This window comes from Leptodactylus fuscus, chromosome 5 (genome assembly GCF_031893055.1).
Source record: "Leptodactylus fuscus isolate aLepFus1 chromosome 5, aLepFus1.hap2, whole genome shotgun sequence".
Lineage (NCBI taxonomy): Eukaryota > Metazoa > Chordata > Amphibia > Anura > Leptodactylidae > Leptodactylus > Leptodactylus fuscus.
The window spans coordinates 14,363,395-14,390,764 of record NC_134269.1 but is presented as its reverse complement, the minus strand read 5'-3'; the positions used below and the strand labels follow the sequence as shown (position 1 = coordinate 14,390,764).

Below are 27,370 nucleotides of genomic sequence, written 5' to 3'. Positions count from 1 at the left end.
TAGCAATAAACTATTAATTTGTTTTGAGCAGCATTATGTTCCCTTTTATATACTTTAATGGGAAGGGCGGGGCCATGACAACTTGATTTGTTTTAATTATATGTAATAGATTAAATTTATCTGAAGTTTAAGCAAAGGAGAATATCCAAATTAACAGCTAAAACTATTTGTTGGTAGAGTTTTCCAAAAATTTGCTTCAAACTAACATTATGCGACCCTTCACTGACTTTAGTGAGAGGGGAGGGGCTGTGACAACTTTACTTGTTCTACTCATATATAATGGATTTACTTTTGCTGAAACCTAGGGGGAGTGGGGTTCATAAATACCAAATTTAAATTGGCTGCTCAAGTAAAAGTGATATAGTTAAGTACATTTTAATAAAAATCAGGGGGTGTTTACCTTTGGGTGGAGTTCCCCTTTAATTTTTACAAATTCCTAAATCCATCTATGCCAATAGCAATTCTTTGGTTGGATTCCTCTTCAATATTGATGTTTAGAAGCCAGAGCCTGTGTAGACATGTTATTAGGGTCTTCAAAAATGGTGTTTGTCTTTATATACCATTTTTATAAAGCGGAGTAACCCTTTAAGGAGCACATGAGATGAGGAGTGGGTGGGCCTCAGGATAGATATTGGCTAGGCTTGAGATAAAACTGGTATTGTTGAGGGAGTGGATGGAGGGGGATGTTCTTGTGAGAGGAAGCCGTTTCATCCTGTTGAAAGACTGGAAGACATAGCAGCCCGGCTCTATACGTAACAAATGGGAGATAACAGAGAGCAATAGCTGCATTAGGATTCATAGCAAATATTAGTAGCATGTCAAGTAAATCCATATTATTATACAAAGCAACACGATATTTAAGCATACATCAAGTTCAGTAATGCGTTACTTATGTATAGCTGCAACAGAAAGGAACGTCATATATCAGGGATGAAGGGGGCGCCAGTGATCCCTACGGGGTGGGTTACATTGTAGCGACATCTAATGTTATCTATATGTAACTGCCAGGGAATGTTCACATTAACGCTAAGATTGGTTAGATCAGACAACATAGGGTGGTCCCCACTGAGCAACCTTGTCAATAAAAGTTCTCAACTCCCTACTACCTACTAAAATGCATGGGCGCTTTTAAGGTGGATCTTTCACCCCTCCACCAAATCCAACTCTTTGTATCCTTCAATAGGCCTCACTCTACTGATTCCAGCGCAGTTGGAATTTTTTCTCTAGCCCCCACCATTCCCGAGCAATCATTTCTGTTAGGTTAAGCACCCAATATGCTAATTAGGCCCCCTACAGTCAAGTAGGTGGTACTCGACTATAATCTCCAGTGCATAAATGCCCACTTGACCATAGAGAGCCTAATTAGTATAAAGAGTCCTAAAAATAACAGCACCAGTTGCTCATGGGGAATGGTGGGGGGTTAAAGAAAAAATTCTGATTGCAACAAAATTGGTGGGGAGGAGCCTATTAAAGGATTCCTGGAGTTGGTGCTGGTAGAGTTGATAATAGGTCCCCTTTAAGTGGGTCCCATGCAATGCTTAGCTTTCCCTGCAGCAGTCAAGCACTTAAATGGTGATTTTGATCCCAACAAGGTAACTTGTCATAATGAAGTCATCCTCGGGGGTGGTCCTAAAATAAAAAAAAGGTTGTCCTATCTTATAGTAATGATTGCAACTGAGTATTAAGTGCTTTTCTGATGGTGCAAGGCTGGTATTGTCATTGAGAGTCTATAGAATGCCATATATGGCCACTGCATGTTAATATGCCATAAAATCTATAAACTAACATTATCCATTAATATTATATACACCTGCCAATGGCCTATCACAGGCCTCATGAAACCCCCCCGTCTAGATCTACTTAAACCAGGGTTAGTAGGCACCTACAAAGCTCAGACCCTTCAGCAGGTGTGCTAAAATGTATCCTTTTGCCCATACTATTATATAGGAAGCCATTTTGATCCACAAAATGGCCGCCACCGGTATGTGCAGAAGTCAGGTCCACTATAACGTCAGAATGTGCAGTGCAAATTATTGCATAATTCTACATATCTCTCATATACAGATAAATATCACATCTAAACAGCTGCGGTTACACTATATAAACCGTGTATGTGTATGTATGTATATATACACAGTGCATGGCATCAGCCTTACCCTCCATCTGAAAAAAGTGCAATAAATATAGAAATATTTTATCACACACACTCAGAAATCTCAGTGCAGAGTATAAAATCCCCTACCCCTCCCCCTTTATTATACCTTACACTTCCCCTAGCCCCCTGTATAAATATATATTGTGTATATATTAGTAAATATATATATACACACACGTACACATATACGTATAGTGCAATGTTAGCAGAACAGTACGAAAGGGAAAGGTATCTCTCCATAGAATTTACATTACAGAGGGGACAAATTTCACCCAATCAACACTTAGCCACACCCACATGCTTTCGAAGCCCCACCCACGAGGAGCCAGTTATGACAATCTATCGTGATATTCAGCATCCTATGACCCCTTTTACTCTACACACAACAATATATATTGTTGAGTAAAATATAGATGATGTACGATTTCCTTATTACATACACGGGCAAATGTATATTTGCGGTGAAGAGCAAGTAAGGGGCTAGGTGCAATGTACATCTAATGGGTGGGCTCCGCTATAGGAAGTGGCTATTCTAATGCGGATTGGGTTTACTTCCCTCCCTCATTTTATGTAAGGGGAGGGGGGTTGTTTAGGGGCCTGTTAGTCCCTCTAAATATCTGACTCTAGAAGATATTGCTCAGTGTAACCTTTGTCCAGCTGGAAACCCAGCACGGAGGTGCAAAAATCAGCCATGGGCCTCCACATATTTGGAGGCAGGAAGAGCTGACATTTTACATCTCCTGGCAGCAGGGGGACATGAGCAGCTAGGTGAGATAATAGTTGCTCTTGTGTCCCACGCAAACCGGAACCGAAGACATCAATGTTGAGGTAGAAGCAGAGCGGCCCCGCCGGAACAGGGAATGGTGGGGTGCAGAGAGTGGCCACCCGGGGCCGAACTTTATCATCTGTCATCCAGCGAATGGACTTGCGACGAAGCAGGTCATGATTCCCAGGTAGGGCCTGGAATGGTTGCCAGTCCTGGATGACAGTCTGGTTGGGCAGTAGATCTTTCAGTAGGCCACCACGCTCCAGGAAAACTGCATGGACCTCGTCAGGAGACAGGAGGATGGGTGGAGATGGACGAGATGGCCCTGCAGGTAGTGGTATGGAGGATAAACGAGAGGAAAACTCGGGTGCATTGAAACGGACAAGCAGTATGCCCTGTGTGATAAATGTGAGATGGCATGTGAATGTCAACATGGACAGAAAGTGGGGAAAAGGGAAAAAGAAAAAGAGAAAAATATTGTTATTATTATGCTACTGCTACATTCCTAGGAAGAAGCATCATACTAGAAGTGTTGTCCACCATCACCTTGTCCCACCATACCATGGACATACCTGTTTAGCAATGACCCTATACTTGTTAAGCTCCTTTGGAGATAACTTGTCATCCCGTGTCAGCCTCATGACTTTGACGCTTGGGTATCGATGCTTCACCAACTGGCAGCAGAATCTCTGCAGAACCCCTGCAACACCTCTGCCTCTCTCCCATGGCGCCACTCGCAGTCCTTCAAGAAGAGCTGTCTCCCCACCATCCACAATAAACATAGAAAGGAGGCCAATCTAGGGTTGAAGAGAAAATGTTAGCATCTCTACGCAATAAGAAAACCTATGCTATAAGCTATGAGCTGATGTTCTTGAGAACATACAGTCACCAGAAATGGAAAGTCTACCTTCTTTCAATTCTATGGTTTTACATATCAGGGCACAATAGAAATACATCTGGTCCTTAGAAGGTCTTAAAATTAGGTAAATCCAACCTCCGATGAAAACACAACAGATTCCTCCATGTTATTGGTCAACTATGAAGGTAAAATGGAGAAGCCATGTGTGAAAATCTAAGTCCACCCCATGAATCAATAGCTTGCTGGACCACCAATAGTAGCGATAACTTCAAATAATGGATTTCTGGATGACTTTATTAGTCTCTCATCTCATTCCGGAGAAATTTTGGCCCACTTTTCTTTACAGTGTTCTATCAGTTCACCGAGGTATGGGGCATTTGTTTCTTCTCAGCTCTCTTGAGGTCCAACCATAGTATTTCAACTGGATTAAGGTCTGGACTTTGGGTCATCGGAACAACTCGATTCTTTCCTTTTTCAGATATTCTCTTGTAGATGTCCAAGTTATGATTAGGATAATTGTCTTGTTCCTTGACCCAGTTCTGGCCATGCTTTAGATGCTAGGTAGATGGCATCACAATTGACTACAAAATATTTACAGAGGAGTTTATCATGGTTGTGTCAAGGGGACAGATTCATCAAGACGGGTATATTATATTCCTGTCATGATGGTGGAGGACTCTCCTGATTCATGACAAAGTGCAGGCCTCTTCATGAAATAGGATCATCCTCCATCGGGACATTGTTGAAACTTATGTCAGCTTAAAGATGGTGCAGAGTTATGTTAGTATTTACACCACAAAAGTGGAGCAAATTATAATGAATGTGACACAGCTGATGATTCTCACATAGGCCCCGGCTAGTTCTTTACGCCAAAAAGTGGAACAGATTCACCATACTTGACATTCGGTATGACTCCAAAGGACATTGTTCCAGAATTTTAGATGCAACTTTACACACTTAAAGAGGACCTTTCGTGTCCTTCTGCTCACTGAGGGGAACGACTCCCCCTAACTGTACTCGTCCATAGACTTGTACTGTGGGGGCGGGCGTTCCTCACAGCTCAGCATTATCGCCGGGCAGTAAGCAACGCCCCCTCTGACTGTATAGGGCTATGGACGAGTACTGTTGGGAGGACAGGGCGTTCCTCACAGCCCAGCTAGAATGTCAGGAACGCCCTACTGATGGTGGGTTGAGAGCGATGCCGAAACTATCGGCACCAACATCTCTAGCCCCGGGGCACAGAAAGGGAAAGCCGATAATTCAGGAGGACATGAAGGACATGAAAGGTCCTCTTTAAGCCATGCTATTGTGTTCTTCTGACAACTCTTCCACACAAGCCATACTTGTTCAGTATTTTTGTTATCGGACTGTCATGAACATGAATACTTAACACGTTGAGGACCGTAGCTCTTAGGTTTTTTTAATTTCTCTGATCCTTACATAGTCTGATCTTGGGGGGAATTTGCTGGGATGTCCTCCTGAGATTGTCAGCTGTCGTGAATTTTTTCCACTTGAGCATAATCTTTCACGCTATAGAATAATGGACATCAAACTGTGTAGAAACGGCCTTATAACTTTTCCCAGATTGATGAGCAGCAGGAATAGCTTCTCTAAGATCATTGCTGATTTCTGTCCTCCTTGGCATTGGGTTAACATACGCCCGAGTGCTTCAGATCAGCAAACCGCCAAAACTTCTACTTTAACAGGGGTGGTCAATTAATCAGGGGCATTTGATTATCAGTACCTGGCTGGTACTTACCCTCTATATTCCTATGTAAGCAGTAGGGCATACTTCACACACTAGTTTTGTATGTTGGCCTAGTTTTTGCTAAGTTGCACCATGTCCTTATTTATTTATCACGGTCATTGTTCATTTACCTAAGACGTTTAAGACCTTCTAAGGACCAGATTTTTTTTTATGTCCCAACAGGCGTATTTCCTTCCCTCATGACTGTATAAATTCTCAAATGCTATACACTAACTGAAGTTGCCACCACTATGAGAGTATAGGCAGCATGTCTAGTTAAAATGGTGGATGCCCATTCAATAGGCTCTTTTTGTGCTCCCCACTTTCTTTTGCTTGGTCTCCTACAACGTATTCCTTTGGGGATTTATAAAATAGATGCTAATCTGATCTTTCTCAGTCAGGTTCTTAGAAAGCTACATCCATGTGGGTGGCACAAGCCCACAATAAGATATTGATGATGGTATTTGTTGATATCATGGTGGTTAATTTCTATAGGTTCGGTGTGGTCCATTTATGCAATAATCTAGACTCGCCTTCTCAGGACCACCCTCTTCGCCTAACTAGAGCCAAGCCAATGATGGCTTCCAAGCTAAGTCCATGTTCCGTCCATGGAAGGCAAAAAGAGTTCAAAGGATCTACTGATTTATCAATGATGGCTCTAATTCTCCTGTAGATGGTATTGCAAGCAACTGGAGATAAACATTACAGCGCTGCATATCCTTTGGGGTGACCAATGGGGTGTCCAGCATATGGAGGCTTCCTTCATCCAAAGAGAGCAGATATGTTAAAATACTGGACCACCTTTTAGGATTTGGCAAACCCTACAGGTATATAGGCAACTTTATGGTCATGTATTCCATCATGACTGGTCATGGAATATAAAGGTAATTACGAATTTGCCAACCACCAGCATTTTTGATGACTTTTTTTTGTACAAATATAGATAACTACATTGTATATAGTTGAAAAAGACATAAGTCCATCAAGTTCAACCAGCAAAAGGGCGGGTGGCTCGGGAAGGGGAATCCAAGTTTCCCCTCGATAATCCAGATTGCTTTAATTGGCCAAAAAAATGGGGAAAAAAAAGTAGGGAAGTGCACTTTTTTTTTTTCAAAAAATTGATAGAGAGCGATGACATTTTGTGCAGTTGTGGATTAATTTGGGCATTCAGTCTTTTTCTGTTCTCTCGTTGGGTTTAATGCCATTTAATGGCATCTATTGACTGGAAGGACCATTGACACAGCAAATCGGGCGAAATATTGATCAAAGTTCGATGAATCATACACCAAGTTCTTTGCGTTGCACCAATGGCTGTGTGAATGGCCCTTGTGGCCTCCTAAAGTCCATATCAATGCATGAAGAAATTAGCTCAGGGACAGGACAGTATCCATGGACAGAGACAGCAGACAGTGATGTTAGTCAACGTATACCCATTGGTATAAGCAATACGTTAAACCAACAGGGCAGGATAGGTGCCCAGTAGCTCAGTGTTATGGAAAGTAGAGGTGTCTTTCGACCATCGTGTTTCCTTACAACATCTCCTTCCTTCTTGGCTAGAACAACCATTCGGTCTTTCTCTTTGATCCAACTGTGGTATCGACTTGGCAGATAATCCAATCCTCCATAGATCCCATGGGACATGGAGACAATCTCTTCAAATTCCTTCTCGGTGGCCAGCACAAATTCCAAATCCCCATCCTGGGGGGCACCGGGGATAGCTTCAATCTTCATGTGGATGCCAGAAGAGCCAGAAACGCCAACGGAAAGTGAGTGAAGGAGCCACGGAAGTAGCGATGGAGACCACTGCCAACAGTAAGCCGAGCAAGAAGAAGTCACTGGTTGAACTTGAGATGGTGAGTAAGATGAATCTTCGTAGCAAGATATCACTGGAGATCTATGGGGAAAAAAAATCACAGAAAGACAAAAAGAAAATATGCAAAAACAAACACTTAATATTGGTAACATTATTTTTTGCCTAAATCTCCACTTATGGCTTTTCATAGGCCATAATGCTCTACAGCTTTGTTGCATTTTTCAATGGGAATTAAATTGGACCACTTGGCTCCATTGACTTCTATGTAGGGTGACTGGTCCTGCGATGGATACACAGGCCAAGTCTAGAGTGACTCTAGACTGTAGGACATGGGTACTAGATGATTTCCAACTTCTCTGTTCATGCCATGACTTCCATCTCTCCTTGCTCACTCAGCCTTCAAAGGATCAATTAATCAAAAAAATCTAATCAATATCTCAGCCAGTGGGAATCGATAGAGTCTTCATGCTCGAGAGTAGTAGAGCGTGTGCGGTGAAGCACGGTATTTTGTGGCATATAATATTATGGGTCATCCATAGAAACTAATGGCTGGGGAAATCAGATTTATGCTGTGGAATAACTGGAGCTAGTGGTGAATGTTCATACTGGGATATTATTTTATTTTTCTATGATTGAGGTTCCCTTATTTTTTGATGCGTCAAAAATATTAGAAATGTAATGGAATTCTGATGACTAGGGTTGAGCCGATCTTGAGATTTCAGGATCAATTTTAAAATCCGATCTCCTATAATTTAACAGCCAATCCCGATCGTGAAATTTGCTCGATCACCGATTGAGATCTGATCCTTCCCAACCCCAATCGCTCAACCCTACTGATGACCCTATTGTAGATCATAAAGATCTTAGAATTTGTTGGGGGCTATTTGAAGATAATTCCAATGTGGTTGTCATGGCCCATTTAATGAAAGCCATGATGCAAATTTGAACATAGGACCCATCCAGGGAGAAACCAACAATACGTTAAGGGGTTGTCGAGTATTAGAAAACCATAGTTACTTTCTCCCAAAAATAGCACTGCACCTATCGATGGGTTGTGACTATATTGCGCTTCAAAAGGCTATAACAAAGGGTTCCAAAAGAATGGATTAAAAATTACACCAAAAATAATTTTTTACAATTTTTTTCACGCTTTTTTTAATTTTACATTTAATGTAGTTGTTTGGGGGCTTGTTTTTTTGTGGATTGTTAACATTTTTAACTAGCACCTAGGGATCGGGAAAGATCGGATCCCGATCGGTGATCGAGCAAATTTCACGATCGGGATCGGCTGGAAAATGATCGGAAATTGGATTTTGAAATCTCATGATTGGCTCAACCCTTCTGTATATATAATATACAATTAGGGTTGAGATATCCGGAAAGATCGGATCCTGATTGGCCATCGAGCAAATTTCACGATCCTGATCGGGATCGCCTGGAAAATGATCGGAAATTGGATTTTAAAATCGATCCTGAAATCTCAAGATCGGATCAACCCTACTAGCACCAGCATGTGGGAGATTTTGTATCATTTATCGGTTAACTGTTATTACAAAAATGAGGCAGATTTTCTTTAAACTGATGGACAATCTATTAGACCATAACATTGTTAGACCTCGGCTGTCATGGTAATCCATTGGAACATTGCAATTGGGTTGTGAAGCCATCAATGTAAGTTCCTCAATCTTTTAAGCTCCATGGATGCGCCAAGTTACTACTGTTAGGATATGATATACTGTAAGATATGTTAATCCTTTAATAGTCCCACCATGGGGAAATTCAGTATAAACCACAAGGATCAGAACTCTGATACTGACCAATATGGCCCATGCGTCAACCATAGCCAGACTCCAACAAGTGATTGTAGGCACAGCTTTTACACCTATGCCAGCTTCCTCCTAAGTGTACACCATAAAGCCACCAAACAGTGCAATCCATGACATACATATATGGCAAAGTGCATCAAGGTCGTAAAATTTTTTCAAAAAGTTAAACAGCAACAAAATTCTAAAGGACCAATTTAGAAACGTTTTCTAAACATTTATAGGCTACCAATAGAGATGAGCGAGTAGTGTTCGATCAAGTAGGTGTTCGATCGAATACTACGGTATTTGAAATACTCGTACTCGATCGAACACTACTAGCTGTTTGAAGTTTAAGGTTCGATGCTATACATTCTGCTAATCAACGCTGGTTCTTCTCTTACCTTTAGAAGTCTTCTCCATGCAGTGTCCCCGCGTCTTCTTCCGGCTGGAATTCACTCTGCCTAGGTATCCGGCCTAGGCAGAGCCGACTGCGCATGCGCGGGCATGCCCTAGCATGCGCAGTCAGCTCTGCTCAGGCGTCGGGCCGGGCAGAGCCGACCGCACATGCACAGTCGGCTCTACCTAGGCCCGATGCCTAGGCAGAGTGAATTCCAGCCGGAAGATGCCGCGGGGACACTGCATGGAGAAGACTTCAAGGAGAATCCAGCCCAACCGTCACTTGTGGACTTGGTAAGTATAATTTTATTGAATTTTGCATACCCCTGAAACGAGTATTTCCCCCCATAGACTATAATGGGGTTCGAAATCCGAACAGTCGGACAGTGTGCGGCTGTTCGAATCAGATTTCGAACCACGGACATTTTAGTGTTCACTCATCTCTAGGTACCAACATTTAAAAAAACTAAATAAAACTTAAATTAAAGACCTTTAAAACTTTGAGACCCCCTCCTCTTGAGTAGATGACAAATTACCCATCATTTTGAGAGTGACAACCTTCATTACTGACTGTCACCCTGTGATTTTCCCACATGATGAATTTCTGAATCTATCTGGCAGGAGAAGACCGGCGTTGTGTAAACAAGTCTCCATCTTCTGACGCCTAACTACGAAATTGTCAAGAGAGAGGATCACGATGGAATATATTAGCTTTGTAAACCCTCTCGAAGCTCTCAGCGAAACCCCACAGGATTTTTATTTTTAATTTCTTCATTATGATTCAGGAGTGGGTGTAAGAAGCCAGCTTGATAAATTTGCCAACCGTACAAAATTATGAAAAATACAATATTCAGAACAGGATGTTCTATTTCGGGGAGAGATTAGGACAAAATTAGGGAATGGGCAGAACACGGGGAGTTTGAGTGCTGAGATGTCAGGAAAGCTAAAACCAAAAATCTCCTATATATACGGTATACATATAGATATATACAGGCATGGGATTCCGATGGCAAACTAAAAATTGGATTAGAATTCAGATAATTCATTACAAAGTTATTTTATCATTTTATCAATTTTTTTTTTTTTTTTATAATTTGTTTTATGTTATTTTTTTTCTTTAATCATATCTAACATCAATTATTTTTTATTGGATTTTATGTTAATTTTTATTTTCAATTTTTTAATTTTAGTATATTTTTTAAGTCTATTGACCTTTGTTCATTATATATAGATCATTTAAAATTATTAACTACATTTTTGTTAAAGTTCCCTAATATTTTTTAAAGTTGCTTAATTTTTTTTCTATCTTTGCTCCCCATTTTCTTTCTTGCTCTTCTTTTATGTCAGTATTTTGTACCAAACTTTAGGCATCATTTTAGATTCTTATATAGTTTTAAAATCAAAAGTTTTTTTATTGTGGATTTGGATCTCTGTGTAGGAAAAAGAAACCTCCAACCACTATAAATAGATCCTTAAAGAACGTTGGACCTTAAAGGGATACAATATGGGTATTTCATTTAGGGCAAACATAATATCATAGGGTGCAAAATTTTGAACAAATTTTGATAAAATTGGAATTTGACAGCATGGAGTCCAAAAATCGAATGCTTTAATTTTTGGACTCCAGACTGTGTAGTGATTTAAAAAAAATCTGCCAGCTACTTAGCCCCCTAGGTGGCCGCTTACCTGAACAGATTCACTGCCGCTCCCTGTTCTTCTCGATCCTCTTCTCTCTAATTCACATGCCTTCAGAGCGCGGTGCACGGCTTGTTGTGACTTAGAAGGGTGTGGGCGGATACAGGGCGGGGAGATGTGAGTGCATCACTCAAGTCTCCCCTCCCAGTGCCCGCCTACACTCTCCTAAGTCACAAGCCCCGCCTTCTCCCAGCATCTCTAACACTAGCCTAGGGAGGCGGGGGCGCGCACGGCGCTCTGAAGGTATGTGAATGAGAGAGAAGAGGAGCGAGAAGAACGGGGAACGGCAGCAGCAGTGGATCTGTGCAGGTAAGTTGAGCGATTGGGATCGGAATTCCATTCCCGATCTTTTTTAGGCGGGATCAGAACCTGATCGCGATCATGAAATTTACTCGATCGCCGATCGGGATCCGATCTTTTCCGATCCCGATCACTCAACCCTAATTGTGATATGTTTTAACTCTTCACACGATGAGGCTTTGGGTCTCCCATTGACAGCAAAAAAAACATATTGTCTGACATATCTATATGCACAGACAAGACGTCAAGTCAAATATTGTGAAAAGTATTTAGCAAATACAGAATGTTCACAACGAATCCCAGACTTGGGAGAAAGATCTAACCCTAAACATACAAAAATATAAGCAAATGTGGGAAAATGAAGATTTACATAGAGACGGAGTTTACGCTGCAGTAAACAGAGAGATTTGCAGGGAGCAGACGACAAAGTTCTAGAACTATTTTCCCACCAAAAATCAGTCAGATATGTGCACTGAAATGAGATTCATCTGTTCGCTGGAAATAGTCATTAATAATACACTGAGTGACAGGCGGTAATTATAAGCCGCAATTTGTCAGATACCGGAAAATAGCAAATTACAAACTATTATAGGGTGAGAGATGGTGGAGATGGCAAAAAAAGATATATGAAGACAGAAAAGACTAGAAAATAACTAGTTATACACGGCCCACTGTGTACAAGAAAACAATTACAAAAATAATGACTGTGAAAGAAAATAACTAATATTATACTGCCCCCTATGCACAATAGTATAACTGCTAGAATGCCAACTCAGATGTACAAAAGTATAACTATAATAATAATGTCCCTATGTACAAGAAAATAACTACTATAATACTACTCTTATGTACAAGAATATAACTACTATAATACTATCTCCTATGTACAAGAATATAACTACTATAATACTGCCCCTATGTACAAGAATATAACTACTATAATACTATCTCCTATGTACAAGAATATAACTACTATAATACTACTCCTATGTACAAGAATATAACTACTATAATACTGCTCCTATGTACAAGAATATAACTGCTATAATACTATCTCCTATGTACAAGAATATAGCTACTATAATACTACTCCTATGTACAAGAATATAACTACTATAATACTGCTCCTACGTACAAGAATATAACTACTATAATACTACTCCTATGTACAAGAATATAACTACTATAATACTACTCCTATGTACAAGAATATAACTACTATAATACTACTCCTATGTACAAGAATATAACTACTATAATACTACTCCTATGTACAAGAATATAACTACTATACTACAGCTCCTATGTACAAGAATATAACTACTATAATACTGCTCCTATGTACAACAATATAACTACTATAATACTACTCCTATGTACAAGAATATAACTACTATAATACTGCTCCTATGTACAAGAATATAACTACTATAATACTGCTCCTATGTACAAGAATATAACTACTATAATACTGCTCCTATGTACAAGAATATAACTACTATAATACTGTCCCTACGTACAAGAAAATAACTACTATAATACTGCTCCTATGTACAAGAATATAACTACTATAATACTACTCCTATGTACAAGAATATAACTACTATAATACTGCTCCTATGTACGAGAATATAACTACTATAATACTGCTCCTATGTACAAAAATATAACTACTATAATACTCCTCCTATGTACAAGAATATAACTACTATAATACTGCTCCTCTGTACAAGAATATAACTACTATAATACTGCTCCTATGTACAAGAATATAACAACTATAATACTGCTCCTATGTACAAGAATATAACTACTATAATACTGCTCCTATGTACGAGAATATAACTACTATAATACTGCTCCTATGTACAAGAATATAACTACTATAATACTGCTCCTATGTACAAGAATATAACTACTATAATACTACTCCTATGTACAAGAATATAACTACTATAATACTACCTCCTATGTACAAGAATATAACTACTATAATACTGCTCCTATGTACAAGAATATAACTACTATAATACTACTCCTATGTACAAGAATATAACTACTATAATACTGCTCCTATGTACAAGAATATAACTACTATAATACTACCTCATATGTACAAGAATTTAACTGCTATAATACTGCTCCTATGTACAAGAATATAACTACTATAATACTACCTCCTATGTACAAGAATATAACTGCTATAATACTGCTCCTATGTACAAGAATATAACTACTATAATACTACCTCCTATGTACAAGAATATAACTGCTATAATACTGCTCCTATGTACAAGATTATAACTACTATAATACTGTCCCTACGTACAAGAAAATAACTACTACAATACTACTCCTATGTACAAGAATATAACTACTATAATACTGCTCCTATGTACAAGAATAAAACTACTATAATACTACTCCTATGTACAAGAATATAACTACTATAATACTGCTCCTATGTACAAGAATATAACTACTATAATACTGTTCCTACGTACAAGAAAATAACTACTATAATACTGCTCCTATGTACAAGAATATAACTACTATAATACTACTCCTATGTACTAGAATATAACTACTATAATACTGCTCCTATGTACGAGAGTATAACTACTATAATACTGCTCCTATGTACAAGAATATAACTACTATAATACTACTCCTATGTACAAGAATATAACTACTATAATACTGCTCCTATGTACAAGAATATAACTACTATAATACTGCTCCTATGTACAAGAATATAACAACTATAATACTGCTCCTATGTACAAGAATATAACTACTATAATACTGCTCCTATGTACAAGAATATAACTACTATAATACTGCTCCAATGTACAAGAATATAACTACTATAATACTACTCCTATGTACAAGAATATAACTACTATAATACTGCTCCTATGTACAAGAATATAACTACTATAATACTACTCCTATGTACAAGAATATAACTACTATAATACTACTCCTATGTACAAGAATATAACTACTATAATACTGCTCCTATGTACAAGAATATAACTACTATAATACTACTCCTATGTACAAGAATATAACTGCTATAATACTGCTCCTATGTACAAGAATATAACTACTATAATACTACCTCCTATGTACAAGAATATAACTACTATAATACTGCTCCTGTGTACAAGAATATAACTACTATAATACTGCCCCCTATGTACAAGAATATAACTACTATAATACTACTCCTATGTACAAGAATATAACTACTAAAATACTACTCCTATGTACAAGAATATAACTACTATAATACTGCTCCTATGTACAAGAATATAACTGCTATAATACTGCTCCTATGTACAAGAATATAACTACTATAATACTACCTCCTATGTACAAGAATATAACTGCTATAATACTGCTCCTATGTACAAGAATATAACTACTATAATACTGTCCCTACGTACAAGAAAATAACTACTACAATACTACTCCTATGTACAAGAATATAACTACTATAATACTGCTCCTTTGTACAAGACTAAAACTACTATAATACTGACCCTATGTACAAGAATATAACTACTATAATACTACTCCTATGTACAAGAATATAACTACTATAATACTACCTCCAATGTACAAGAATATAACTACTATAATACTGACCCTATGTACAAGAATATAACTACTATACTACTCCTATGTCCAAGAATATAACTATTATAATACTGCCCTTATGTACAAGAATATAACTACTATAATACTGCTACTATGTACAAGAACATAACTACTATAATACTGCCCCCATGTACAAGAATTTTACTACTATAATACTACTCCTATATACAAATATATAAATACTATAATCCCCCTACACACAAGACTATAACTACTATAATACTTCCCCTATGTACAAGAATATAACTACTATAATACTGCCACTATGTACAAGAATTTAACTATTATAATACTACTCCTATGTACAAATATATAACTACTATAATCTCCCTACACACATGAAATTAACTACTATAATACTTCTCCTATGTATAAGAATTTAACTACTATAATACTGCTCCTATGTACAAGAATATAACTACTATAATACTTCCCCTATGTACAGGAATATAACTACTATAATACTACTCCTATGTACAAGAATATAACTACTATAATACTGCTCCTAGTACAAGAAAATAACTACTATAATACTGCTCCTATGTACAAGAATATAACTACTATAATATTGCTCCTATGTACAAGAATATAACTACTATAATACTACCTCCTATGTACAATAATATAACTACTATAATACTACTCCTATGTACAAGAATATAACTACTATAATACTACTCCTATGTACAAGAATATAACTACTATAATACTGCCCCTATGTACAAGAATATAACTACTATAATACTACCTCCTATGTACAAGAATATAACTACTATAATACTACTCCTATGTACAAGAATATAACTACTATAATACTGCCCCTATGTACAAGAATATAACTACTATAATACTACCTCCTATGTACAAGAATATAACTACTATAATACTACCTCCTATGTACAAGAATATAACTACTATAATACTACCTCCTATGTACAAGAATATAACTACTATAATACTACCTCCTATGTACAAGAATATAACTACTATAATACTACTCCTATGTACAAGAATATAACTACTATAATACTGCCCCCTATGTACAAGAATATAACTACTATAAAACTGCTCCTATGTACAAGAATATAACTACTATAATACTACTCCTATGTACAAGAATATAACTACTATAATACTACTCCTATGTACAAGAATATAACTACTATAATACTACCTCCTATGTACAAGAATATAACTACTATAATACTACTCCTATGTACAAGAATATAACTACTATAATACTACCTCCTATGTACAAGAATATAACTACTATAATACTACCTCCTATGTACAAGAATATAACTACTATAATACTGCCCCCTATGTACAAGAATATAACTACTATAAAACTGCTCCTATGTACAAGAATATAACTACTATAATACTACTTCTATGTACAAGAATATAACTACTATAATACTACTCCTATGTACAAGAATATAACTACTATAATACTACCTCCTATGTACAAGAATATAACTACTATAAAACTGCTCCTATGTACAAGAATATAACTACTATAATACTACTCCTATGTACAAGAATATAAATACTATAATACTACCTCCTATGTACAAGAATATAACTACTATAATACTACTCCTATGTACAAGAATATAACTACTATAATACTACCTCCTATGTACAAGAATATAACTACTATAATACTACTCCTATGTACAAGAATATAACTACTATAATACTACCTCCTATGTACAAGAATATAACTACTATAATACTACCTCCTATGTACAAGAATATAACTACTATAATACTGCCCCCTATGTACAAGAATATAACTACTATAATACTACTCCTATGTACAAGAATATAACTACTATAATACTGCTCCTATGTACAAGAATATAACTGCTATAATACTGCTCCTATGTACAAGAATATAACTACTATAATACTACCTCCTATGTACAAGAATATAACTGCTATAATACTGCTCCTATGTACAAGAATATAACTACTATAATACTGTCCCTACGTACAAGAAAATAACTACTACAATACTACTCCTATGTACAAGAATATAACTACTATAATACTGTTCCTTTGTACAAGACTAAAACTACTATAATACTGACCCTATGTACAAGAATATAACTACTATAATACTACTCCTATGTACAAGAATATAACTACTATAATACTACCTCCAATGTACAAGAATATAACTACTATAATACTGACCCTATGTACAAGAATATAACTACTATACTACTCCTATGTCCAAGAATATAACTATTATAATACTGCCCTTATGTACAAGAATATAACTACTATAATACTGCTACTATGTACAAGAACATAACTACTATAATACTGCCCCCATGTACAAGAATTTTACTACTATAATACTACTCCTATATACAAATATATAAATACTATAATCCCCCTACACACAAGACTATAACTACTATAATACTTCCCCTATGTACAAGAATATAACTACTATAATACTGCCACTATGTACAAGAATTTAACTATTATAATACTACTCCTATGTACAAATATATAACTACTATAATCTCCCTACACACATGAAATTAACTACTATAATACTTCTCCTATGTATAAGAATTTAACTACTATAATACTGCTCCTATGTACAAGAATATAACTACTATAATACTTCCCCTATGTACAGGAATATAACTACTATAATACTACTCCTATGTACAAGAATATAACTACTATAATACTGCTCCTAGTACAAGAAAATAACTACTATAATACTGCTCCTATGTACAAGAATATAACTACTATAATATTGCTCCTATGTACAAGAATATAACTACTATAATACTACCTCCTATGTACAATAATGTAACTACTATAATACTACTCCTATGTACAAGAATATAACTACTATAATACTACTCCTATGTACAAGAATATAACTACTATAATACTGCCCCTATGTACAAGAATATAACTACTATAATACTACCTCCTATGTACAAGAATATAACTACTATAATACTACTCCTATGTACAAGAATATAACTACTATAATACTGCCCCTATGTACAAGAATATAACTACTATAATACTACCTCCTATGTACAAGAATATAACTACTATAATACTACCTCCTATGTACAAGAATATAACTACTATAATACTACCTCCTATGTACAAGAATATAACTACTATAATACTACCTCCTATGTACAAGAATATAACTACTATAATACTACTCCTATGTACAAGAATATAACTACTATAATACTGCCCCCTATGTACAAGAATATAACTACTATAAAACTGCTCCTATGTACAAGAATATAACTACTATAATACTACTCCTATGTACAAGAATATAACTACTATAATACTACTCCTATGTACAAGAATATAACTACTATAATACTACCTCCTATGTACAAGAATATAACTACTATAATACTACTCCTATGTACAAGAATATAACTACTATAATACTACCTCCTATGTACAAGAATATAACTACTATAATACTACCTCCTATGTACAAGAATATAACTACTATAATACTGCCCCCTATGTACAAGAATATAACTACTATAAAACTGCTCCTATGTACAAGAATATAACTACTATAATACTACTCCTATGTACAAGAATATAACTACTATAATACTACTCCTATGTACAAGAATATAACTACTATAATACTACCTCCTATGTACAAGAATATAACTACTATAAAACTGCTCCTATGTACAAGAATATAACTACTATAATACTACTCCTATGTACAAGAATATAAATACTATAATACTACCTCCTATGTACAAGAATATAACTACTATAATACTACTCCTATGTACAAGAATATAACTACTATAATACTACCTCCTATGTACAAGAATATAACTACTATAATACTACTCCTATGTACAAGAATATAACTACTATAATACTACCTCCTATGTACAAGAATATAACTACTATAATACTACCTCCTATGTACAAGAATATAACTACTATAATACTGCCCCCTATGTACAAGAATATAACTACTATAATACTACTCCTATGTACAAGAATATAACTACTATAATACTGCTCCTATGTACAAGAATATAACTGCTATAATACTGCTCCTATGTACAAGAATATAACTACTATAATACTACCTCCTATGTACAAGAATATAACTGCTATAATACTGCTCCTATGTACAAGAATATAACTACTATAATACTGTCCCTACGTACAAGAAAATAACTACTACAATACTACTCCTATGTACAAGAATATAACTACTATAATACTGTTCCTTTGTACAAGACTAAAACTACTATAATACTGACCCTATGTACAAGAATATAACTACTATAATACTACTCCTATGTACAAGAATATAACTACTATAATACTACCTCCAATGTACAAGAATATAACTACTATAATACTGACCCTATGTACAAGAATATAACTACTATACTACTCCTATGTCCAAGAATATAACTATTATAATACTGCCCTTATGTACAAGAATATAACTACTATAATACTGCTACTATGTACAAGAATATAACTACTATAATACTGCCCCCATGTACAAGAATTTTACTACTATAATACTACTCCTATATACAAATATATAAATACTATAATCCCCCTACACACAAGACTATAACTACTATAATACTTCCCCTATGTACAAGAATATAACTACTATAATACTGCCACTATGTACAAGAATTTAACTATTATAATACTACTCCTATGTACAAATATATAACTACTATAATCTCCCTACACACATGAAATTAACTACTATAATACTTCTCCTATGTATAAGAATTTAACTACTATAATACTGCTCCTATGTACAAGAATATAACTACTATAATACTTCCCCTATGTACAGGAATATAACTACTATAATACTACTCCTATGTACAAGAATATAACTACTATAATACTGCTCCTAGTACAAGAAAATAACTACTATAATACTGCTCCTATGTACAAGAATATAACTACTATAATATTGCTCCTATGTACAAGAATATAACTACTATAATACTACCTCCTATGTACAATAATATAACTACTATAATACTACTCCTATGTACAAGAATATAACTACTATAATACTACTCCTATGTACAAGAATATAACTACTATAATACTGCCCCTATGTACAAGAATATAACTACTATAATACTACCTCCTATGTACAAGAATATAACTACTATAATACTACTCCTATGTACAAGAATATAACTACTATAATACTGCCCCTATGTACAAGAATATAACTACTATAATACTACCTCCTATGTACAAGAATATAACTACTATAATACTGCCCCTATGTACAAGAATATAACTACTATAATACTACCTCCTATGTACAAGAATATAACTACTATAATACTACCTCCTATGTACAAGAATATAACTACTATAATACTACTCCTATGTACAAGAATATAACTACTATAATACTGCCCCCTATGTACAAGAATATAACTACTATAAAACTGCTCCTATGTACAAGAATATAACTACTATAATATTACTCCTATGTACAAGAATATAACTACTATAATACTACTCCTATGTACAAGAATATAACTACTATAATATTGCTCCTATGTACAAGAATATAACTACTATAATACTACCTCCTATGTACAATAATATAACTACTATAATACTACTCCTATGTACAAGAATATAACTACTATAATACTACTCCTATGTACAAGAATATAACTACTATAATACTGCCCCTATGTACAAGAATATAACTACTATAATACTACCTCCTATGTACAAGAATATAACTACTATAATACTACTCCTATGTACAAGAATATAACTACTATAATACTGCCCCTATGTACAAGAATATAACTACTATAATACTACCTCCTATGTACAAGAATATAACTACTATAATACTACCTCCTATGTACAAGAATATAACTACTATAATACTACCTCCTATGTACAAGAATATAACTACTATAATACTACCTCCTATGTACAAGAATATAACTACTATAATACTACTCCTATGTACAAGAATATAACTACTATAATACTGCCCCCTATGTACAAGAATATAACTACTATAAAACTGCTCCTATGTACAAGAATATAACTACTATAATACTACTCCTATGTACAAGAATATAACTACTATAATACTACTCCTATGTACAAGAATATAACTACTATAATACTACCTCCTATGTACAAGAATATAACTACTATAATACTACTCCTATGTACAAGAATATAACTACTATAATACTACCTCCTATGTACAAGAATATAACTACTATAATACTACCTCCTATGTACAAGAATATAACTACTATAATACTGCCCCCTATGTACAAGAATATAACTACTATAAAACTGCTCCTATGTACAAGAATATAACTACTATAATACTACTCCTATGTACAAGAATATAACTACTATAATACTACTCCTATGTACAAGAATATAACTACTATAATACTACCTCCTATGTACAAGAATATAACTACTATAAAACTGCTCCTATGTACAAGAATATAACTACTATAATACTACTCCTATGTACAAGAATATAAATACTATAATACTACCTCCTATGTACAAGAATATAACTACTATAATACTACTCCTATGTACAAGAATATAACTACTATAATACTACCTCCTATGTACAAGAATATAACTACTATAATACTACTCCTATGTACAAGAATATAACTACTATAATACTACCTCCTATGTACAAGAATATAACTACTATAATACTACCTCCTATGTACAAGAATATAACTACTATAATACTGCCCCCTATGTACAAGAATATAACTACTATAATACTACTCCTATGTACAAGAATATAACTACTATAATACTGCTCCTATGTACAAGAATATAACTGCTATAATACTGCTCCTATGTACAAGAATATAACTACTATAATACTACCTCCTATGTACAAGAATATAACTGCTATAATACTGCTCCTATGTACAAGAATATAACTACTATAATACTGTCCCTACGTACAAGAAAATAACTACTACAATACTACTCCTATGTACAAGAATATAACTACTATAATACTGTTCCTTTGTACAAGACTAAAACTACTATAATACTGACCCTATGTACAAGAATATAACTACTATAATACTACTCCTATGTACAAGAATATAACTACTATAATACTACCTCCAATGTACAAGAATATAACTACTATAATACTGACCCTATGTACAAGAATATAACTACTATACTACTCCTATGTCCAAGAATATAACTATTATAATACTGCCCTTATGTACAAGAATATAACTACTATAATACTGCTACTATGTACAAGAATATAACTACTATAATACTGCCCCCATGTACAAGAATTTTACTACTATAATACTACTCCTATATACAAATATATAAATACTATAATCCCCCTACACACAAGACTATAACTACTATAATACTTCCCCTATGTACAAGAATATAACTACTATAATACTGCCACTATGTACAAGAATTTAACTATTATAATACTACTCCTATGTACAAATATATAACTACTATAATCTCCCTACACACATGAAATTAACTACTATAATACTTCTCCTATGTATAAGAATTTAACTACTATAATACTGCTCCTATGTACAAGAATATAACTACTATAATACTTCCCCTATGTACAGGAATATAACTACTATAATACTACTCCTATGTACAAGAATATAACTACTATAATACTGCTCCTAGTACAAGAAAATAACTACTATAATACTGCTCCTATGTACAAGAATATAACTACTATAATATTGCTCCTATGTACAAGAATATAACTACTATAATACTACCTCCTATGTACAATAATATAACTACTATAATACTACTCCTATGTACAAGAATATAACTACTATAATACTACTCCTATGTACAAGAATATAACTACTATAATACTGCCCCTATGTACAAGAATATAACTACTATAATACTACCTCCTATGTACAAGAATATAACTACTATAATACTGCCCCTATGTACAAGAATATAACTACTATAATACTACCTCCTATGTACAAGAATATAACTACTATAATACTACCTCCTATGTACAAGAATATAACTACTATAATACTACTCCTATGTACAAGAATATAACTACTATAATACTGCCCCCTATGTACAAGAATATAACTACTATAAAACTGCTCCTATGTACAAGAATATAACTACTATAATACTACTCCTATGTACAAGAATATAACTACTATAATACTACTCCTATGTACAAGAATATAACTACTATAATACTACCTCCTATGTACAAGAATATAACTACTATAATACTACTCCTATGTACAAGAATATAACTACTATAATACTACCTCCTATGTACAAGAATATAACTACTATAATACTACCTCCTATGTACAAGAATATAACTACTATAATACTGCCCCCTATGTACAAGAATATAACTACTATAAAACTGCTCCTATGTACAAGAATATAACTACTATAATACTACTCCTATGTACAAGAATATAACTACTATAATACTACTCCTATGTACAAGAATATAACTACTATAATACTACCTCCTATGTACAAGAATATAACTACTATAAAACTGCTCCTATGTACAAGAATATAACTACTATAATACTACTCCTATGTACAAGAATATAACTACTATAATACTACCTCCTATGTACAAGAATATAACTACTATAATACTACTCCTATGTACAAGAATATAACTACTATAATACTACCTCCTATGTACAAGAATATAACTACTATAATACTACCTCCTATGTACAAGAATATAACTACTATAATACTGCCCCCTATGTACAAGAATATAACTACTATAAAACTGCTCCTATGTACAAGAATATAACTACTATAATACTACTCCTATGTACAAGAATATAACTACTATAATACTACCTCCTATGTACAAGAATATAACTACTATAATACTGCTCCTATGTACAAGAATATAACTACTATAATACTACCTCCTATGTACAAGAATATAACTACTATAATACTACCTCCTATGTACAAGAATATAACTACTATAAAACTGCTCCTATGTACAAGAATGTAACTACTATAATACTACTCCTATGTACAAGAATATAACTACTATAATACTACCTCCTATGTACAAGAATATAACTACTATAATACTACCTCCTATGTACAAGAATATAACTACTATAATACTGCTCCTATGTACAAGAATATAACTACTATAATACTACCTCCTATGTACAAGAATATAACTACTATAATACTGCTCCTATGTACAAGAATATAACTACTATAATACTACCTCCTATGTACAAGAATATAACTACTATAATACTACCTCCTATGTACAAGAATATAACTACTATAAAACTGCTCCTATGTACAAGAATATAACTACTATAATACTGTTCCTATGTACAAGAATATAACTACTATAATACTACTCCTATGTACAAGAATATAACTACTATAATACTACTCCTATGTACAAGAATATAACTACTATAATACTGCTCCTATGTACAAGAATATAACTAATATAATACTGCTCCTATGTACAAGAATATAACTACTATAATACTACTCCTATGTACAAGAATATAACTACTATAATACTACCTCCTATGTACAAGAATATAACTACTATAATACTGCTCCTATGTACAATATAACTACTATAATACTTCCTCCATGAAACCTAATATACAGACGTAGTATGGCGGCACAGTTCTCACCCCCATAGCACTTGCACATATCACTACATACAGGACACACTAAATATAACCTATTGTGATTAGTACATAGGCCCGGAGATAAGCGTGTCCCATCTTTCTAGCACATCTCACCCCGTGATCGCGCCCGCTGTCACACCGCATACAGTGAACACCAATTACTGTAAGATGAGGTCACACTCAGTAACACAGTCGGCAGTGATGTCACACCTAGCCTGCTCCAGGAGACGTCACCGCTGGCAGCCACACGTGCAGCATCGCTTACCAACAAACACCAGGGCTTATCTGTCTTCCATTGTATCCTCGCACAATGCTGTGCCCTGCTGAATAGTGTTCATCCTGATATTCAGGAATAGAATGCTAGAATTACAGTCAAGACTGACAAATACAATGTAATAAAAGAGCGCAAACATTGAGCCAAGATGTTATGTTGTTCCTTCTTGGACTCTAGTCACCTCCAAAGCTGCAATGACAGTTTTAGCTGATAGGCGCTGGAAGCAGACAAGCGGCGTACCCAAACTACAACAATGATGAGTCCTTGTGTAGTCTGAGTGTGCAGAGTGTATACAGTGTATAGCTACTGAACCAGCAGGGGGTGCTTGGACATGTAAATGCAGCTTTGGATGTGTCTGGAGAATAAGAAATGATATTACATGAAGAGAAAAACATAAGACAATGAAAATGGGATCTGCATTAAATATCTGGTTATGTCCCCAGGACAGAAGCCCCCTGTGCTCTCATGTTCCTCTCCATGACCTTTGAGCTATGACCCCACCTAAAATGCAGAGGGAAATCCTGCCCAGAAGGGAAAGATGAACTTGTAGGTGCAGGTGACCACCACTAGGGGAGCCAGAGACATATCAACTATCTCTGTATACTAAGTGACCCCCTATATACTAACCCTCAGCTCATACTGACACCAGGACACACAGACCAATACTAATACACAGACTAGAGATGAGCGAGTACTATTCGAAACGGCACCCATAGGAATGAATGGACGCAGCCGGCACGCAGGGGGTTAAGCGGCAGGACTGCTGTTTTGAATAGTACTCGCTCATCTCTAACACAGACCAATCCTAATACAGAGACATCAGGACACACAGACCAATCCTAATACACAGACCAATCCTAATACACAGACCAATCCTAATACACAGACATCAGGACACACAGACCAATCCTAATACACAGACCAATCCTAATACACAGACCAATCCTAATACACAGACATCAGGACACACAGACCAATCCTAATACACAGACCAATCCTAATGCACAGACATCAGGACACACAGACCAATCCTAATACACAGACACCAGGAAACAGACCAATCCTAATACACAGACACCAGGACACACAGACCAATCCTAATACACAGACCAATCCTAATACACAGACACCAGGACACACAGACCAATCCTAATACACAGACACCAGGACACACAGACCAATCCTAATACACAGACCAATCCTAATACACAGACACCAGGACACACAGACCAATCCTAATACACAGACACCAGGACACACAGACCAATCCTAATACACAGACCAATCCTAATACACAGACACCAGGACAGACAGACCAATCCCAATACACAGACCAATCCTAATAAACAAACATCAGGAAACACAGACCAATCCTACTAGACAGACATCAGGACACACAGACCAATCCTAATAGACAGACATGAGGACACACAGACCTCTCCTTATACACAGACATGAGGATACGCAGTCCTCTCCTAATAGACAGACATGAAGACACACCGACCAATCCTAATAGACAGACATCAGGACACACAGACCAATCCTTATACACAGACATCAGGACACACAGACCTCTCCTTATACACAGACATCAGGACATATAGACCTCTCCTAATAGACAGACATGAGGACACGCAGACCTCTCTTAATAGACAGACATCAGGACACATAGACCTCTCCTAATAGACAGACATCAGGACACATAGACCTCTCCTAATAGACAGACATCAGGACACGCAGAGCTCTCCTTATACACAGACATCCGTACCCCCAGACCCCCTCTCGCATACACTGACACCTGCCAGCCTTCATACATTGCTATTGCTCCTTATACACAGGATTTTGTGCCCTCCATCACGATGCGCAGCTGTCACTTCTCCATATTCATCCCTTTCCATGCAGGTCACATACCTCCTCCTATAGTCTCCAGATATCAGGGCTCATACACCCCCTCGTCCTCCTCGTATACAGAGCCCACCATCCATATATACATGCACAAGGTAGGTAGAATATAAGCAATGTTACCAATGAATTGGAGGTGTGCGTCCTTCTTCCTACGTCTTTCTCTCTCCTAGTCTCTGTGCATCTGTCTCTCTATATCATCTCCATGTGCCCTCCCCAGTC

At 35.5% G+C, this 27,370-nt stretch overlaps 1 protein-coding gene across 1 annotated transcript; it reads right to left on the bottom strand.

The window, feature by feature from the left end:
- Positions 1-1,422: 1,422 nt before the first annotated feature.
- Positions 1,423-27,370, bottom strand: NAT16 (N-acetyltransferase 16 (putative)). The gene is made up of 4 exons (XM_075272481.1): positions 27,272-27,370; positions 7,061-7,421; positions 3,494-3,718; positions 1,423-3,316 (listed from the first exon to the last, which is right to left on the bottom strand). Exons 2-4 carry the CDS (start codon positions 7,256-7,258, stop codon positions 2,765-2,767), a joined length of 975 nt encoding a protein of 324 aa, XP_075128582.1. The 5' UTR covers positions 7,259-7,421; positions 27,272-27,370; the 3' UTR covers positions 1,423-2,764.